General features: G+C 39.9%; 1 protein-coding gene across 2 annotated transcripts in view; it reads right to left on the bottom strand.

Moving 5' to 3' along the window:
• Positions 1–273: 273 nt before the first annotated feature.
• The window catches only part of CDK19 (cyclin dependent kinase 19), a 165,653-nt gene continuing 145,901 nt past the window's right edge, over positions 274–20,025 (bottom strand). For both annotated transcript variants that reach the window (XM_028104148.2, XM_028104150.2), the window contains 7 exons: positions 16,176–16,319; positions 15,940–16,009; positions 11,394–11,466; positions 10,896–10,993; positions 10,127–10,205; positions 8,762–9,028; positions 274–4,657 (listed from right to left, as the gene is read on the bottom strand). In XM_028104148.2, the coding sequence (XP_027959949.1) occupies positions 4,526–4,657; positions 8,762–9,028; positions 10,127–10,205; positions 10,896–10,993; positions 11,394–11,466; positions 15,940–16,009; positions 16,176–16,319 (863 nt within the window). In that variant the 3' untranslated portion in view covers positions 274–4,525. The remainder of the gene's footprint in view (positions 4,658–8,761; positions 9,029–10,126; positions 10,206–10,895; positions 10,994–11,393; positions 11,467–15,939; positions 16,010–16,175; positions 16,320–20,025) is intronic.

The raw sequence follows: 20,025 nt of genomic DNA, 5'->3' as shown, positions 1-20,025 counted from the left end.
CATTCTAATCTTCATTTTCTTATAGAAAGGATGTTTTCCCGAGAAACGTTTTTAAAACTGTCATTTTGCCTCCGAGGTATATGTAAGCAGCGCTGTCTGTGGTTTTGTGACATCAGAAGCATCCTGAATAAAACAGCATATTGCAACTCGCAGGGAGACTTTGCATCCCTGCAGGACAAGTGTCATCTGAAAAGCTTCTAGGCATGCAGGTAAAATTTTGACACTAAAACTTTAACAGGAGTTTTTCTAGACTTAAAAAAATCCACAGAGAAACAAAGTCAATTAAATTTTATTACAACCAAGAATATAAAATAAATGCAATGTAATTTATTTTAGTTTTAACAGTCACTTCAAGAAGAATGTCAGGACAACTCAAAGGCGGGGAAACACTCAGGCTCCAAAGTGGCTGCTCTCCTACCCCCCACGGAGCGTGCCTTGCTGAGGGGCAGCCGGCTCTGAGCGCACACCTTGCGCCAGAGTGTGGGAAGCATACACGGTCATCTCTATCATCATAGAAAGAGGGGTGCGTGCAGAAAATGGCTGAAAGAAGAGACAAAGACAGGTACACTCCACAAATAGGAATTATGGGAATTACAAACTAGGCAGTTTAGAAAGGATATACTACATAACATATATAAAAAGTACTTTAAATTGTTGTTAAAAAGGACATCTTCAGTCCAGATTTTGTGTAATACTTTTAGTGTCTACACAGACAAATCTTTAAAAAAATTAAATAGTATTAATTTACTAAATATTTAGGAGATAACAGTGCATTAAGGGTTTTTTTCATATAATACATACATATCACTCCTTTGCAGTGATAGCATAGAAGAGTAGGTATGGCCTTAGGTACAACACATTTTTTTAAAAATCCTAAAACAATGAACATTGCTTTATATGATATCTGTGACTACTCTTGAAGATGATGGGGGCCTAAACTGCTATGTTTGATATAAAATATTACTTATACTTGAATCCTTCGAGCCTCCTTTAGGTTAACTGCTATTTTATTGCCTTTCTCCACTCCCTAGAAAGATATCACCAGAGAGTTCAGGATTTGCAATTTTCATAGAATTCTTCCTTCATTGTATAGTTTCTGCCACATCATTTTATTCAAAGCAGATTAAGCTGCAAATCTTACTGTCCGACGATGTTTCCTTTTCCCTTGAGCAGAGAAAACAGCATCATTTCAGAGGTATACACCCAGCAGTTGCTTCACCAGGAGTGAGGCAGTGAACATGTAGGTAAACGTCGTCCCTTTCCATTCTTCAATGTAAATTAGGTTTAGAAGAGTGAAAGAGTAGTGCAGAAGGCCAAAGTTCGAAGTACTAAAGTTTTAAAACCACACAGATATAAAAATATACATGCCCTTGGTTTTCATAAGTTACTACACGATCTACTTTTATCACAAGGATTGCTTCAGCCTCATAGTAACAGCCCTGCCACCAGGCTACCTTCCCCTTGAGCTCAGCTCCCCTGAAACTCTAGAATCCCTTTTCCCAAACACACACCTCACCAGAAAGCTAATTCAAAAACTGATTTGTAATATGGAGGGTAGAGAACATTCACTTGTATTCCTTCCTTCCTTTCAAATAACCTCCCTTGGTTTGGGTGTTCTCATGGGCTGAGGGGGGTGGGGGCCCTTCCTGCATTCTCAGGGAACAAGACAGTAATATGTTTTCAGAGAGGAATGAGGTCATCTGGGGACCACAAAGGTAAAGTTTAACCTCAAAAAGCTTCACAGATCTCCCTCAAGGTCCCACAGTTTAGGGTCCAAAAGAAGGTTAAAGGCTTTGTTCCCCTTCACAGGGAAAAGGGAATCATGAGCCAAAATTATTTCAAGGGTGCTGGGCCCAACTGGGCATCCCCAACTCCGAGGCAAGAACAAGAAGAAAAGGGCCAGTACCAGCACAGTGACCAGAATAATGGGGATATCTGGCTGTATCCTGGAGAACACTGTGGACTAGGAAAAACGGATGAAATCCCCTCATGGTTTCTCTATCAGTTCTGCCAATAACATTAGCTATCTGCAAGGAAAGCAGGGTAGTTCTGTGATTATATAAGCACATATCACAAAAATAGCGTATCAAAGTTGCTTATAAAGTATTCAGGGGCATGGTATTTTGGTCTATGCACATAGGTGAGCTTCCCTTTTATTAAATGTAAGTGCCCCCCAAGGGCAGCAACAGAGCTTCTGTTTTCATTGTAATTTTCCACAACCACTTAAGGAGTGCGTTCTGCTTATCAGGGTCACCCAACTGTTGCTGAAGGCTGCTGTGAACATTTCAGATCCACACTAATGCCTGTTGTGATAGTTAATCACTGGCTTTCTCTAAGGTAGATAGAAACCTCTGGATAACACTGTTTCTCACACGGCAGAATTTGGAATAGTAAGTCTATCCAAGTGAGTTTAGAAGTAAACAAAAGGACCTTCATACTCTTATAAGCCACTCCTCTCATCCCAGGAGAACTTACGGTCAATGGAATGGATCCTAAGCTCCTTAAGGACAGGAAGTGTGTCTTGCCCTTTGAGTCTTCCGGCCAGCCTGGCACTGGGCACGTGGTGAGGGTGCAGGGAGCATCTGATGACCCATAACTCCGGACAGTGAGGCTTCAGGGCACAGGATAGAACTTTATACAGGTAGCTACGTTATGCAAAGGGCTATTAATTACCCATTAAAAAAAAAAAAAACGGAAGGGGTGAATTACCATTGAGACGATCAGAAATTCCTTCCAACGGAGCAATGCCGACTGTTTCATCTTCGATGTTCATGAGTGTCACTATATAGCTTTTATTATTAATAAGCATTATTATGCTGAGATCAGTAAGGTCCTTGCTGGCTACAGTATCACATTAATAGTGCAAAATGTATACTGGCTTCTGTCTAAAATCTTATTTTGCTTGTGTATGGACCCAGAGTATCATAACCAGGTAGATAAGTTCACAAAGAATAGTTTTAAAAAAATGCATATAACTTGCATATACAACAATCAGCTATTTCTTCTAGCTCAAGAAAACATTTAAAACAAGGCTGGTGCTGCTGGCAGCATTCAGAAGAACACAAATTTCTTGCCCTTACACTACAATGGGAGGTCTAAGTCTTTACATTTCCTGTGATTCTGGGGAGTGAGGGGCTCCTTTCACCGGCTAAGAAAGAACTCAGCCTCTAATTCATAGATCGTGGAAATGCAAATATGCACTTTATCTAGTATAGTCGTGTATACTACCTGCCCATAGTTTTTTAGGCACAATTATTAACTTTTCTCCTAGGGGCAAAGAAAGCATTCAGTGCAATGAAAAGATTCTTGATAGAACTAAGTTTCAGTAACAACAGCAAAATTATGCATACATAATACATACTTGAAACATGAATAAAACCTAAATTTTTAACATGCTTTAAAAATAGTCACTCTATGTCTAATGCAAATATGAATGCAGAATGCTGCTCTTTATTTTAAAAGCAGATTAATTTCCAAATTAATTTGCAGGCTTCTATTTGAGTACTCTTGATTATGTAAGAAAGTTACTCAAGCTAACCCCAACGTGAAGAAACCAACAGTTCTTTAGAGAAGCCAACTTTATATACAATACACACTAAAAGCTTTTCCTTCAAAGGTAAGTAACACATCCTTTGATCAACATTACTCCTTAAAGAAACCCTAGTGCAGTTAATACTCTCTTCTGCTTTCTGGTGTGGGGCACCAGAGGGCTGCAGTTCATCAAAGCTCTTGAAACACTTTTTAAGGTAGACTTAGCTACACGAAGGTTAAAACGAGAATTCCTAAGTACTGAATACTCTTCAGAGCAAGGTGATTCTGGGAACTACGTTCCATGTGAATGACTGATCATATAAAAACTGGCACATACTTCGGTTCTCCGTAGCATAAAGCAGAGTAACTGCAAAGATCTAGGCTGTTTTTGGTTGTAAGTTCCCTCTGTCCCACCATTTGTCTTTTTTTAGACCTTCCCTGAAACTAGATAAATAAAAACGTAATAGTAAAGTACTTTGGGACAGTAACAATTTCTGCTTAAGACTTCCATGAGCAAAACAGTCATATTCTGTGAAAACAACGTAGTGCTTTAAAAGGTGCATTTTTACCTGTGTTGCTAGATCAGTTCATGAAGTATAAAACTATACACCACTGGAGTCCTGTGTCTAAAACATTAAAATCCTATTAAAAGAGCTTTGAAAAGATAAATCATAGTGATTGCTACAGCATGAGAAAGGTGCACCAGGAAATCCTTCCAAAAAATGCTGAAGGTTACAGAAGTTAAGTGCTGGGATTAGATCAGACTCTGGATCAAAGTCACAATGGAACACATGCAGGGAAAGGGTGTTGGGGAAACTTCACAAAAATCTTCTTTAGGCCCATAAAGAAGAGACATCAGTCAGTCCTGCAAAATGCTCAGGATGGAGTCTTCCTCCTAAGTGGATGAGTTTTAAACGGCATCATTGTTTGCATTTTTTGGTTCTTTTCAATGCGGACATCATATTGCTGGAGTCTGTGCTCTGGGCTGCGGCGGTCAGTAGCGGTGGCCCTGGTGAGACGGGTGGTACTGTGCGCTCTGCTGGGAGGAGGACGAGTAGCCGAGTGTGCTCTGGGACTGAGAGGATCCCTGAACACTGCTTTGGTAATTCAGGCGCGAACTGGAGTGCTGGGGGAAGGAAAGGGCGAAAGGGAATCACTGGGGGAGGGAGAGAACGGCTGAGGGTGTTCATCACGACAGGACGGGGCGCAGGAACCATTTTCAGAGGCTCCTGGTTCAGAGTGACGGTAGCGGACAGCTGATGTAAGCTCGTTAATACATTTTGCGTACTTGGAACCACGGCCTGCCACCACTGTGACAACATGTTTTGGCAGGCATGAAGTTTGGCTGGATTTCTTTGGGGGCATAAGCCACAGCGGCAAAGAAAGGCAGAAGGGAAATGTAGGCTGGCCCCCTACTCTTGATACTGACTAACTCTGCTTAGTTGTTCTTTGTGTAACTGAGATTTGCAAAAAAGAATGCTCAATTTGGCACTGAATTAGTGGTATTCATAATGTATACGGATGTGCTGTTAATTTCCTCATTATAAATAACAAAGCGATGATTAAGAAGTCATTTCTAGAGAAGAGAATTTTCAGAGGTGGAGGCTCCCACACGACAAAGCAAGGCAGGGTGGGCAGGGTGAGGGGGCAGTAAGTGCGTTGTATAAACCTCAGGTAACATTTAGAATGAAAAAAAATGTTTATACATGAAAATGCCCTCAAGAGAAAGCACAGGCAAATGTATTTCAGTTCAATGTTTTTTTTTTTTATTACCTTAAATGAAACATTCATCTTCATGGTACAAATATGGGGCAAATATTAAAAATATGTTCAAAAAATCATCTATAGAATAAGAACATGGTGCCTCGTTAGAGATAAGCATAGCTGGAACCAGTGTCTTTGGCTAAGCTTGGAAGGCTGGTTTTTCCCGTGAGCAAAGTGGGAAAGATCTTACTAATAAAACCATTACTTGGAGTAAAAAATGTAAATGACCTTGAGGTGGCACCGGGGGTTTAAGGAAGGACAAATCAGCAGGGTGCCCCCGACTCAGTGTGCAAAGGCTGCCAAACCAAACTTGCAACATCTGGTCTAAGACAGCAGGGCCATAAGATAGTCTCAGTGAAAAACAGCTCTGCTTAGTTCCTTCCCCATTACAGAACTCTGGCTAGTTGCAGAGAGTAAGATGGAGTCACTCGTGTCAAGCAGGGGCCTGTGTCGAGCAATGACACAGCAGCTAAGGGGACTGTAACTCCCAGATATTGCCGAGACCAGCACCAGTGGATGACACCTCAGAACTGATTATCAGCAGACAGAGAGGGGGTTGGCAGGGGCCCAAGACTGATTAAATCCCTTTAAAAAGGGAGAATTTTTGCAGCAAATTGTCCCACTCCTCAGACACTGACCCTTCTATGTCCGACCACTTCAAAAAGGCACCTGTAGCCGAAGGCTCTGCCCGACTGATCTCTGAACAGAACTGAGACCCTTCGCTGCTTGAACATCCGAAGCACGAAGTGCCGAGAACTGACCGGGACCAGACCGAGGCCTTATCTCAGCTCTGCGCCCACAGACTGACTTCTCATTTAGTTCGATAACTTCCTACCCCTTATGCTACCTCGTTTGTTGGTGACTTGGCTGTGTTCTGCTCTGTGTGCCAGGTAAGGAGCCAAGTTAATCATGTGGTGAAAAGTCACTGAGTTTGGAACCCTGCACCTGCTTTATAATGTTAATCTTGCTTTATGACTGAATAAAGCCAACACTGTGGCAAGACGCAACTGTGTTTGTGCCTTCATGGCGTGCTCATGACACTAGATGTGTTAGTGTAAGAAGCCTTTCAGGCTTCCAAATTCACATGTTTTATTTTTAAGTTAATTATGAAAAACATATTCTTGCCACTCACATGACCTACAACTGTTACACTGGCTATGATTATTTTACTTTTGCAGATTAAATTCAGCATGAAAGTTCCTCCAGACTAGACAAAGAACAAACATGTTGAAATGTGAGTCGCAGGTAGGTGCGATGGGGTTCTCCCACCCCCACATCATACTGATCTCTACAACTAAGTAGCTGAAATATCTACCCATTCCATAGATACGCTGAACATTATTTGAATTTTATTATTTGTTATTTAGTTTAGAGAAGAAAACCACAGGCACCAAATGGTGTCACTTAGGCCAAGTCACCAAACCAGAGCTTAATACCTAATCTAACTGCAGTTTCAACTTTCCCCAGAAATGTAGTTTACCAGGTCAGTCAGGAAATTTTCTGACGGTTGCCAAAGAGTCTGCCACCTGGGCCCTTTCCATTCCCCCAAAGGAAGATGAGGTAATACGCACAATCAGACCCCTGCTCTTTCCCCCTAAGGGAAAGTGACCCAGCCAGGAATGATCTTTTCTTCTCTTTTGCTAATAACTTTCTTGCCCTGCCCTCCTTCCTATAAAAACCTTCCATTTTGCACAACTCCTGGGAGCTCCCCTCTGCTTGCTAGATGGGATGCTGCCCAATTCACAGATCATTTAAAAAAGCCAATTCGATCTTCAAATTTACTCTGTGGAATTTTGTTTTTTAGCCAGCAGAACCAGTGGAAGTGCTACTGTGTACTCCTCTGCTTGCAGGGACTCTTCTAAAGGAAGTTTTCAGAGAAGAGGTTGTGTGAAAACACATTCGTCTGCAGATATATTCAAAATGTAAAGCCAGTTGAGGCAGCTACTTATTATGTCTTTCTCGTTAATGTTTCTCTTGATTCCCGTTCCTCATCAGTGAGTTTATGACTCCCTTGCCTGTGGTTTTGTTTTCTATTATCTCCATCGTCTTGCTCCTCTTCCACCAGCACCCTGAAGATCTATATCTACAAGTTTTAAGGGTGTTCCCCCCCTTTCTTAGATCTTAGCTGGTTACTTTCCTTGAAAATGAGGGTTTAAAAAAAAGGAAGAAAGAAAGAAAATGAGGGTTTTGTGGGGTTTTGTTTGCAGTATTCCCTATGGTTTTCACAGGTATTTTTACCTCTCTCTCCCCAAATACTAACAATCCTTAGACTTTTTTTCCCTTTAGTTTCCCAAATTAGTAGTACAACCTGCAGAGGCCGCTTGTAGACAATAGGCTTGAGCAATGAAACTTGATCAAGGCAAAAGGGCCCACAGCGACCCCCTGGCTGCTGAACACAGCCCCCTCAGGGGACCCACCTCAAGATATCCATAGGCCCTAGCTGACCAACGGGCTACTTACAACCAGGCACAGTCACCAAAAAAGGGAGAATTCCGTAGTCATCATACCTCCTCACCTTCCCGCTTTAACTACAGCCCCCGCCCACAGCCTCCTGGCACACGGCCTCTCCTCCGCGGTCCTGCCCGCCGCTCTCTTGCACCGTATTCAGGGAACTTCTATCTCCTTTGTTACCCTTTCAAGGCCTGGAGCACCAGCTTCCGCCCATCCCCGCCCCACACTCGGGGAGCCCCCAGCCCATCAAGAGAGACACCACATTTAGACAGATACCACACAATTGTAGGGTTTTTTTTTATCTTAATAATAAAAAGTATTTTCTAGTCTCACAAATACTTCCAGTGAGATTTAACGGTGATTTCTGAAAAGTCTCAAGCTTATTCCCTTTCTATGTTTACATGGCTACTGACTATTTCCTCTGGGTGACAGCAAATCTTTCTCAAGTATGCAGCTTATTTTGTCCAAAATAAGCTGCCGCTCCGCTCTCTTTCAGTTGCTTATCTGTTATCTTTTTCTGACCCAAAGCTGACAGGCAGCTGGAAGGGTAATATGAGAAATCTTCTTTGAGGAGGGAGATGCCTGCCTCACCTTCCCTCCTCAGGAAGTCCGGAAAAACAAGAAATGAAATGTTTTGCAATTACATGAAATATGACCAAAACCTTCATTTTCATATAATGACCTAGAAATAGGATTGTACCATTTGTACAAACTTTAGAGTCAAGTACTACTTAAGTCTAAAAGGCTCTATTATAAAATTGATTTCTGGGGCGCCTGGGTGGCTCAGTCGGTTGAGCGTCAGCCTTCAGCTCAGATCACGATTCTGGGTTCCTGGGATCGAGCCCCTAGTGGGGCTCCCCGCTCAGCCTGGCGTCTGCTTCTTCTGCTCCCTCTGCCCCTCCCCGCTGCTCCTGTTCTAGCTCTCGCTCTTTCATTCTTTAAAAAAAAAAAAAAAATCCTACTTCCCATTTCATAAAACGTATGGCCGCTAGCAAGAACAAAAGCGAGGGCGTACCTGATAATCTGACGGCATAACAGGCCCGCCCGAGTTTGCGCCCGAGGGCCCCAGGCGGGGCTTCTTGTTCGGAGGCACCTGATTGAGGCCCGAGTCCTGACTGTGCTGCAGGCCGGCCCCCGCAGCCCCGGCGCCGGCCCCCGTCCCGCCGGCAGTCCCGTTGGTCTGGGTGCTGTTCTGCTGCGGCGGGGGAGCCTGCGCGGGGGCCGCCGCCTGCTGCGGGGGCGCTGTGGGCTGCTGATGTTGGTTCTGCTGCTGCTGCTGATTCTTGGAAGAAAAAGAAAAAGGCAAACTCGGTATGAAACTACATTAACAGGCCAGTGCTTTCTTTTTCTTTTCCTTTGTAACAGAACATTACTTCGATTACTGGATATGCACACGCGACTGCGACCAAGCTGGAGAGCGACCTAGGTGGGACACAGCAGTGACTACAGCACCCCCAAAGGTCAGGGTACTGAGTCCTGAACAGGTTTCATTCTCTGAGATTCATTTAAGATTGCGCAGTCATCCTCCACCCCAGTCGCAGACACCCCACTGGAGAGCATGCGGCACCCAGGAAGTAGTTCTGCACGCATGGACCCAGCAGTACTGGTCTCCATCATGAGTTTGGAAAAGTAGAGGAATACTGGCAGGGCCTGATATATCCAATTACAAGCAAAGAAGAGAAAGATGCTTTGAAAGCAGTCTGCTATAAAGTGATGGTGTTGACACCGAACAAACAAAATGCAACAATTAAGAATCCTGGAATGGGGCGCCTGGGTGGCTCAGTCGTCAAGCATCTGTCTTCGGCTCAGGTCATGATCCCGGAGTCCTGGAATTGAGTCCCACATTGGGCTCCCAGCTCAGCGGGGAGCCTACTTCTCCCTCTGACCCTCTCCCCTCTCATGCTGTTTCTCTCTCAAATAAATAAATAAATAAAATATATATTTTATATATATTTTATATATATATAAAAATTATATATATATAAAATTTTATATATATATAATATATATATATTTATATATATATATTATATATATATAAAATTTTATATATATATAAAAATTATATATATATAAAAATATAAAATAAATAAAAATCTTTTTTTATTTATATATATTTTATTATATTTATATATATATATTTATTATATATATATATATAAAAAAAAAAAGAATCCTGGAATAAAATGGGCTCTAAAAGAAATCAGAAGTTCATTTTTCTGTAAACTTATTATATTTCAAATTGCAAAGTACATCTGCAGTCATGTCAATACATAATTAAAGGCAGTTAAATACGTAGGAATCAGTAAATTATACTTCCCTAAATTCTCTTTTCGCCTCCCTTACTCTCTGGAAGTGAAGTGTACCGTGTAGCTTATACCTTGTCACCTTTCTCTTCAGGTTCATCTTCATTAAGGAATTCTCGTTTGGGGTATGGAATCTGGCAACCAGCAAACACACTACAAAATTATAAAAAAAAAAAAAAAGAATATACATCATGACCTAAAATCTACAATATCATTGACCTTAAATGTTAACTTAAAATTCCACTTTTTTTTCTTAACTTATTTCCCACTCTTCATCTATAGCTAATATTTGCTGGATGCCTCCCAAGACAACTTACTTCAAGCAAATAAGAAAAGAATTTGTGGTACGCCTGGGTGGTGCAGTCAGTTAAGCATCCAACTGTTCATTTCGGCTCGGGTCATGACCTCAGGGACAGGAGATTGAGCCCTGCATTGGGTTCCAACAATGCTGGGCATGGAGCCTACTTAACATTCTCTCTCTCCCTCTGCCCCTCACCCTCCTCTCTCCCTCTCCAAAAAAAAAAAAAAAAAAATTTGTTGTCTAAGTTTTATGCTAATTGTATAAACTCATCTGGCTGACTGATCTAAAAGTCCCACCTGTTCTCAGCTTTAGTTTTTTTCTGTAGTACTGAATAACGGTCATTCCTAAAATACTTGTTTCATTCACACCTCACTATAGCTTTGCCTGTTTCACAATACAGGCCATTTCTTGAGTACTTTTTCTCCAAGGGAGTATTAATGGAGAACTTCAGTAACACTGCAGTAAAGTGCTTCTCTTACTTTCAGCCACCATCTGACACCTTCAACCTGGAGCAAAGGATACAGAAAATGTAGGATACATACTCTAATGTTGGCAAGGGGTCCTCCTGAAAATAGGGATCCTGCAGAGCCTGCTCCGAGGTAATTCTCTTGGTTGGATCCATAGTAAGGAGTTTCTGAAGCTAGAGTAACACATGAGAAACTGATAGCACGTGGAAAGATTGCTTATAAATCAATGTTTTGACTTTTGTATAAATGTCTAGCAGGATTAGTATCAATGTCATTTTGTAGAGCTCACCATGCTATTAGTACACTACACACATTGATGTGAAATTGGCAGAAATCATTAGCGTTAAAGCCCTTTAAAAGTGTAACTTTTTTTCCCTGCTGATAAATCATTGGAAAAAATTAAGTCTAGAAGTCAAGGGTGACATCTCAAAAGAAAAATATTTCATTTTGCCTCAGCATCCACCAATTTCTTTTCTTTCTGAAGAGGAGGAATAGCTAGGGCAATTCCACGGTGAACGGGACAAGGTGGCCTGTGCCACAGATCCGACGTCCCCGTCTGGGAGAGGCACCTACCAGGAGGAACACTTTGCTGTCAGGTTTGACCTTGTGTTTCTCCATGTACTTTATGAGGCTACTGTTGGCGTACCTGCAAGAGGACATGACAATCACACATCACTGGGAACACTCACACATTTTTTTTCCCATAAAATGTTTCTCACTGAAGTACAGTTTACACAATCTGTATTTTTTAATGGAAAGCTCCCAGATTGATTTTCCTATAAGATACATGTTTAGGCCATTGTTTTTTCTGCTTAATAAAAGAACACATAACCGAATACTGGCAAATGTGTGAAGAAGGAGGAACTGTTAAACACCCTGCGCAAGAGTTTCTATTGTTACAACAGCTTTGGAAGACAATTATACATTAACCATTAGAGTTGAAAATGTGAACAACCTAAAATCTAGCAATTCCTTTCCTAGGTAGGTACTCTAAGAGATTCCTTTGTGCATGTATATCACAGGATACCTGAACAAGAATGTTCTTAGCAGCATTTCTGTAGTGAAAAAAACAGCAACACAAATGTCTAACAGTTAAAGAATGGCTACATTGTTATATATTCACAGAATGGAAAGTTACACAATAGTAAAAATAAATATAGAGGTTGAGTGGGGAATAAAAGCAAATAAAAGCAGACTATAAAAAGTTCAAAGACATATTAAACTGAAACAATAATCCACTTAGAGATACATACATCTGTAGCAAAACCAGAATAAAAAATGTGGAATGATAAATACAAATTCAGAACCATGTTGACCCATTGGGAGGGACATGAACAGGAAGGCAGGGTACACAGAGCACTTCAGTAATCTTAGTAATGTTCTATTTCTTATGTTGAGGGGTGAGTAGAGGAGTATTCGTTTTATTATCCTAAAAAGACTATGTATCGTGTTTTCATTGTATGTTCTTTCCTATATATGAAACATTTCACATTAAAAAGGCCAAAAAATAAGTAATATATATGTTTATGGTAGAAAATTTAGAAAATACAGAAAAGTATAGAGAAGAAAACTGAAATCACTCAGAGTCCAGCCATTCAGTGATTAAAAAAAAAACAAAGCACCCAAACACTGTTGAGATTTTGCTTTTTCCTTTGGCATTTTTGCTATGTATCTATGTATGATACGAACACAGAGGGGTTTTTGTTTTGTTTTTATAAAATTGGGATCATACTATACAAACTGTCCTACCTCTTTTCACTTAATAATAATAATGTTTCATAAACATTTTTCCTTGTCTAACGCTACCTAAACTACTAATTTGCAGTGGTTGTATATTCCTACTGTTACTGATGTTGTTTGTTTCACCATAGTTAAGAAATATGGGTCCTTGTAGGTTAATCTGATCCGCACGGTAGGGAGACAATGCTGCACAGCAGGTGAGAATTAGGGACCCCTTCTAGACCCTGACTCCTGGCATTTACCAGCTGTGTGATCTTGGGTAGTTTGTTAACCCCTATGAAAGCCTTAGGTTCCTCCTCTGGAAACTGAGGATTATAATCATACCTATTTTACAGAGTTGTTGTGAGGACCATATGAGAAAATGTGGGTCAGGGCTTAGCACCACGTCTGACACATAGTAAGGACGTAGCAAGCCATTTGTGGCTGCTCTGATTGCTTCCATAGGATAAATTTTTGGATTTATTAGGTCAAAGGATATGTACATTTCAAAGCCATTTTTATGTGCTCTAGAACCTTGCTACAAAAAGCTGGCCCTCAGCTCAGCAGTATGGGCCCCCGAGAGCCTCCACTTTTAACGAGGTCTCCAGGTGATTTGTATGTACATTAAAGTTTGAGAAACATTGTGCTCAGCAGTCGCATACAAGGGAGAGTGCCCATTTTATTGTACCCTTGCCAACCCTAGATATGTTCATTTTAAAAATCTTTAACATGTGTATTCATTTAAAATTTCCTCAGAGTGCCTGGCTGGCTCAGTCGGTAGAGCACGTGACTTTTGATCTCAGGGTTATTAAGTTCAAGCTCCACAGATGGGTATAGAGATTGCTTAAAAATAAAACCTTAAAGAAAAAAAAATTTTTTACATCTTTTCCAATACCAGGAACATTTTTATTAGCAAGGTAGCCACTAAGTTTGTTAATGGGAAGAAATTTTAAAGTTTATATAGAAATGGAGTTTGTCTACATATATGTCTTTGGTCTTCATGTTAAATCAACTGATTTCTTGGGTTAACTCCAGATTCTAAGTTATTTATTTCTATCATAATATCGGACCATGCTTATTGGAACATTCAATTTTAAAGTCAAGTTAGAGACTTCCTTTCAATTCTACTTTCACCTTGCCTTCTACTGAGCTAGTAAGAGCTCTGGGAAGATTACAGAAACTTCTATTCACTATCCTTCCCAATTCACTAAAGAGTAATTTTTTTGGTCCTTTTCATCTGATACAATGAAAGCAAGTTATTTTGCCTTTTACGTCATTTCAAATCATGTTTTCTGAAATTTTTAATTATATTTTACGTTAGTGACTTGTATGTACTCCATTAGATTTAGCTAATTTTTAATACAGTCCTTTCATCTTATGTATCAGTAGCCTGCTTTCACAGGGGTATAACCATTTCCATAAGACATATGGGCTCTTATCACTGAGCTTTTCCTATTACTTTTCCAACTGAATTTCTTTTATCTTCTAAAACTTCTCTCCTTTCATTTCTGGTTACTGTAAACAGTATCATTTTATGTGAAAATTTTCCTTTGGTCTTTAAACACTAAGATAAATGTTAAGTGCTTACATTAATTTTCTCTATCTTTTACACTATTAGCTTCAATTACTTGTACCACTTTCATTAATACCCATTTGACAAGTACCTAATGAGCATGTACTATGTACCAGGCCCTGGGGATACATATAATGGTGTAGAGAGTAGATATAACCCATACTATCTAGAGGGAAAGGCAGATAAGCATTCAAAAGCAAACTGTAGTGCAAAGTCATCAGTGCGGAGAGAAGCAGCAAGGATGCTATGCTAGAACCGAGGGGGAGGACCTAACTCAGACCTAGAAGGTCAAGGGAGACCTCCGCAGGCAAGTGATGCCTAAGCCAAGACCTAAAGGATAAGCAGAAAGGAAAAATAGGAGTTAATCTGAAGAGTTAAAATGACTGGGAGGAAAGTTCATCCTAGACTGAAGGAACAGCATATATAAAAACCCAGAGGTCAAAAAAAGCTCTGGGTTTTTCAGATTCTTAAAGAAATTCATGATGTCCAGACTATAGAATACAAAGCGGACAGTGGCTTAGTAGATGAATTTGTTGATGTATAAGCCAAAGCTCTATAAGCCATCCTAAAGAATTGAGAGCAGTGGTGATTTAAGAGCAACTAGGAAACCAAGATGATCCAATTTGCTTTTGGCAATAATTGCAGTATAGACAGTGAGCTGGAATAAAGACTGGAGGTAGAAACACCACTTGGAAGGCCACTGCAGGATCCTAAGTGAGAGATGGTGGTCTGGATTGTAAAAGTGGCAGAATAGATGGAGAGAAATACAAAGAACTGACTAGACTTACTAACCGTTTGGACCCCGCAAGGTAAAATGGGAGAGAATGGGATAAGAGAAGGATCAGGGATATCTCAGGTCTTGGGCTTGAACAACTGGGTGAATCATGGAGTCATTTCCTAAGATAGGAAATACAGCGGGAGGAGAGTGTGGGAGGGTAGATGATGAGTTCAATTTTGGACATGAAACTGGAAGTATTTATGGAACATTCAGGTTGGGATTCCATAAGGCAATTAGACAAGTGGGTCTGAAACTTGGAAAAGAGATCCTACTCGGATGCATAAACTGGGAGTTATCAGCATAATCACTGGTAAATTGTCGCCAATAAAATCAGAGAAACTGCCCAGGGAAAATGTCCAGAGTGAGAAGAGAGCCCAAGACAGAACCTGGAGCAATATGAGTGTTATCTTTAGGAGACAGAAGAAAAACACTCCACCAGGGACTGTGTACAAGAGGGGCCAAGAATGACTGAGTGCCATTTCCTACTTCTCTTTATCATGTCTGCTTTTGTTCCTACAAGCCATCCTGTCCTGAAAGTTTCCTGTTAAGTTGCCCGAAAGAGAACCTCTTTTGCCTTTTTTCCTCTAGGCGTGTGCATTTATAACAAACTCCTCTCACGCTGTCACCTTTATTCTTTCATTTCTGTTCAGTGTACCACCAGTGTGGTTTACTCAGCTTCTGGGCCATGCATTCACCCTTCTGCTATCCTTCCTGGTTGCCTAACCCAGCATTTCGGTCACTAGTCATTATTCAGATAAAGATAAAATCACAGTCGCAGCCTTGAACTCAGCCCTCATCATGCTAAAATAGGAGAGACGTTCAAACACTATATTGACCCTTAAAATTCTTAAAAGTTTGTAAAATACTACAGCCTAAGCCTCACATGTATGTTACCAACATCTGGGATATCGTCTTTAAGTCAGAAGCATAATTAATATATTAAAATCTAAATTTCTGGTTTAAATACTAATCTATATCTGGCTTTTAAAAGGGTTAATTTAAATATTCCCATTGAAGTTACTACTTATATTTAATATGAAATTACTTACGTTGTTCTTCTAAAGTCTTTCTGAAGTGTGGGGTATTCTGGCATCTTTCTAATATCTTCCCAATCTTTATCTTACAAAAAAATATCGAATATTGTTATAGAAAATAAGGTTACTTATATAAAAAAATCTACTTATGTTAGCTTAAAAATATACATAAAATACTCAAAATATGCTTTTGAAAAGGAAGTATTTTGAAATATGACTCCAATATTATTCTGGAAAGAAAAATAAATTACCTGCAGGAAACCCCATGACACTAAATATCCGATCTAGTTGATCATGATGAAAGGGATTGCTTGTTTTTATATCTTCCTGACGACAGTGAAAAATAGGTTCTGAAGTCAACAATTCAGCGAATATGCAACCTATTGCCCATATATCTATGAAGGAAGAAAAACAAGTTTTAATACACATTTATTATAGTTCTTGGGTTATAATTCCTGTGTATAATCACAACCTACACATAAAATTACTTTTCAGTGATGGAATATACAAAGTCTGACAACTATATTAAGAAAATATATATATATATGACATGCAATAGTCGTATCATCACATAACAGATTAAATGCCAAATAAAAAACATTTACTTATAAATTTCCTAATGAAGATACAGTTGGGAAACTCAATTTAGCAAGCAATGAATTTACATTTAGGCAAAAGCCTTTCTAACCACTATTAATAATGTAGTCACTGAAGCATTCAATTATAATCTAATGCAGGGTTAAACACTCATGACCTGATAGACTAAAACAATACCATCATCAGGTAATAGGGATACACTCCTTTAAAGCAATCAAATGCATAATGATAGAGCATAATTTCTGATTTGTGAGTATAGACAGTATAGACCACATAAAATGATTTGGAAAAACTCAACTTTTGCATGCAAGACTACCAACTTCCATTTTTTCAACAAATTGTAAGGTCTAGAAGCTGATAAATACAAGTATCTACAGGTACAGCATGACACCCGTAGAGCTCGTTGTTATTTGAATATGTTCACTTGGATTAAGCTGCTCCAACCCTCCAACACTCCAAGACAAAAGTTAAAGTTTTATTAACTATTTTAAATCACCAGTTATAGATTATTCTATTTGGATTTTACACGTTGAAAAACTGTAATTTCAATTCTGACTATAATATTATATTCACGTTTTGCCAAATGTACAGGTGAATTAATTTTTGTAAGATATATATTCACACTTGCCCCCTTAAATAAATGCTATTTAATAGTTTAAAAAAAAATAATGCACTGGGGGCGCCTGGGTGGCTCAGTTGTTAAGCGTCTGCCTTCGGCTGAGGTCATGATCCCGGGGTCCTGGGACTGAGCCCCACGGCGGGCTCCCTGCTCGGCGGGGAGCCTGCTTCTCCCTCTTCCACTCCCCCTGCTTGTGTTCCTGCTCTCACTATCTCTCTCTCTGTCAAATAAATAAATAAAAATCTAAAGAAAAAAAAATAATGCACAGACCACAGTATAGTATAGAAAAGCAGTGTTTAGTAGCCTACTAAATGTGGGAATCACATTCTGTAGACAAGCTAAATAAGAAAAAAGTCTAATTATATCCACTAGCTAGAATTGACACTGGTATGCTATTTCATAAAACAAACTGACAAATGAAAAAAAAAAACATAGAGTAATATCTTACATAGCTGACTCCATTCAGGAGTGGCTTCCTTTCACATAATGTAGTCTTCTGGATAATGGAAACATATCCCTTCAATAATCATTTTTTATTACACCATTACCTGCCATCTTAAGAGGCTATAAAATATAATCTTTCTTAATGACTCAGAAGGGTCATCATAAACATCCATCATGAAAGAATAGAGTAATAATACTCTTCAGTGTCTACTTTTAAATTCTTTTCTCTCTCCCACATCATGTTGTTGTCACTCTTGCCTCTGACACAGTCCCATCTCTCTTCCTGCTGGCTGCCTCTACTATGCAGTCAACTGGGGCTGGTACTGCATGTTCCTGGTCATGCCAGTTCCTGGTTTGCCTTCCATTTAAAGGACAGAAGGCAGGATCTAGATTCCCCTGAGAACCGCTAAGAGAAGGAACCTCAGTGTAGCAGGTAATGTTAAGTTCTGCGGTTTCTTGCCTCATATTAGCCTCTAATTTTAAAGGGTCATCTGGCTCTTGTATCTATACTATTTCTCAGCTCTCATTCCTCTGTCAATGACTTGTTTCTCCCTCCCTCCCTCTACACACACACATACACACACACACACACACACACACACACACACACAAACGCTGTCACTCCTCTCCCCCTCTAAATGTTACTCCATAAAACTTCACTGACACCAAATCATCAAACTCTTCTTTTATATGCTCTGAATAGAAATAATACTCATTTCTGACATGAACCAGGTATGGAGGAGAGTAAGAACGAGTGAATGTGTACGTATTTTATTTATAATGTTTGCTATGAATATATCTGAAGCCTAAAAATAACTGATTTGGGGATTCTTTTTCTGTGTCTTTTTTCCTAATCTGTATCCAGAATGGATAATTGCAACTTGACTAAAATTGGAAATTAGTGATTATATTTTTATCTTTATCTGTAAGTTGCAAACTGGTTTAAATTCAATTTCAGTTGTCCTTGCCCTGAGGCAATAGGAAACATAGTTGATTTCCAATTCATACCCAATTATCTTTATTTCCCCCAAAAACATCTAGTTTTATTTCAATAGTAGAATAGTTAATCAGGAAACAATCACAGAACTGCGCTTCTCAAAGTCTGGGCTGTCAAAGTGTGTGGACCATATACACAGAATCATATAAATAGCACATATCAAAAATGGGACTTACTACCATGGATTTGCTCTGTAAGAATCTCTGAGAGTGGGACAGACTTTGGTAGGGAGTCATTTAGTTCAACGGAAGGTTTTGGCTGAATGTGCCTTTTCTTACTGGACACCTCCCTTCTAGATATAGACTGTATGGAGCTTGGTAGGAGCCCAGCGCATGTGGATTTCTACTGTTACCACATCCTCTATTCGCTATCCTGTGGGGGGGTTATCTCGTCATCAATTCTGCTCTGAGGCACCGCCTGTTACTTCCCAGCTAACAGACCCTTTCTCTGGCGCATTTTCAGTCTCTTCCTATCCCCTGGTGTCCTCTGACACTGTCTAAGAGACTTTACTGTTCTCAACTGAGAGATCTAATAGAACAAACAGACAATTCTAAAAGTTGCAAAGATACAGCTCCTCAGTAAAAATCACTCACTGGAATGTAAGTAGGGTCAGGCTCTGATTTTAACCCCTCATTCTGAGAGCACTCCATTCCTTCCGTCTGCTTGTGTAGTCTCCTTTCTGCCGCCTCCACACAGCTGCCATGGTCTGGCCTGATGCCAGTAGCCTGGCCTTGGCAGCCTCTGAATGGGGCCTTACTCTGGGCTCAGCTGCTAGCAGAAGGGTCGAGGGTTGGTCTCCCACTGCCCTACTGTCAAACACTCATAGGCTTCTTCACGAATTTAACAAAATCTTTCAGCAATACTTATAAAGTATTACAAGATTCCAGCACTGTCCTGGCATCTCAATCCTTGGACAAAGTATAAATGTATGCTAGGTGTCAGAGTTTTGCAGAAATCAGATCTCCTGATGAACGAGGACATCACTATGGTTTAATCTTTTTTTCTCCTTTTACCCACAAATAGGTTAATTAGTGGTCTAATCTTTTCAAACGTAGGAACTACCTTTGTAGTTCTTTGCATGCCATCAGGTTTTTTTTTTAATAAATTTAACAGAGAAAGTCTTGTGCTCATCTATTTTTAATAATTTTATACTTGTAGTGCCTTTATTCAATAGAACTTAACCAAAGCAGCTAAATGTAGTAAAAAAAAAAAAAACAACAACGATATTAGTCTAATACCAGTAAATGGAAAATTCAACAAAAGGAAAATTTCAAGAAATACACCTGGCAGATTTCGGTACCTTAGAGAACTAGCTCATCACAGTGACAGGGCTATCTACCCTTCTCTATCCTTTTTACCTCAGTTAAAGAAATCTCATGGTTTGAGGAGAGCTCTCTCTTCCTGACCGCCCCAATTCATAGCTGGGCCCTCCGTGGACACTGGA

Source organism: Eumetopias jubatus, unplaced genomic scaffold, assembly GCF_037043125.1.
Source record: "Eumetopias jubatus isolate StellerSeaLion01/CBP00866 unplaced genomic scaffold, mEumJub1_p1.0 scaffold_6, whole genome shotgun sequence".
NCBI classification, from domain to species: Eukaryota; Metazoa; Chordata; class Mammalia; order Carnivora; family Otariidae; genus Eumetopias; species Eumetopias jubatus.
The sequence above is the reverse complement of the archived record's forward strand: the minus strand, read 5'-3'. Positions and strand labels throughout refer to the sequence as shown.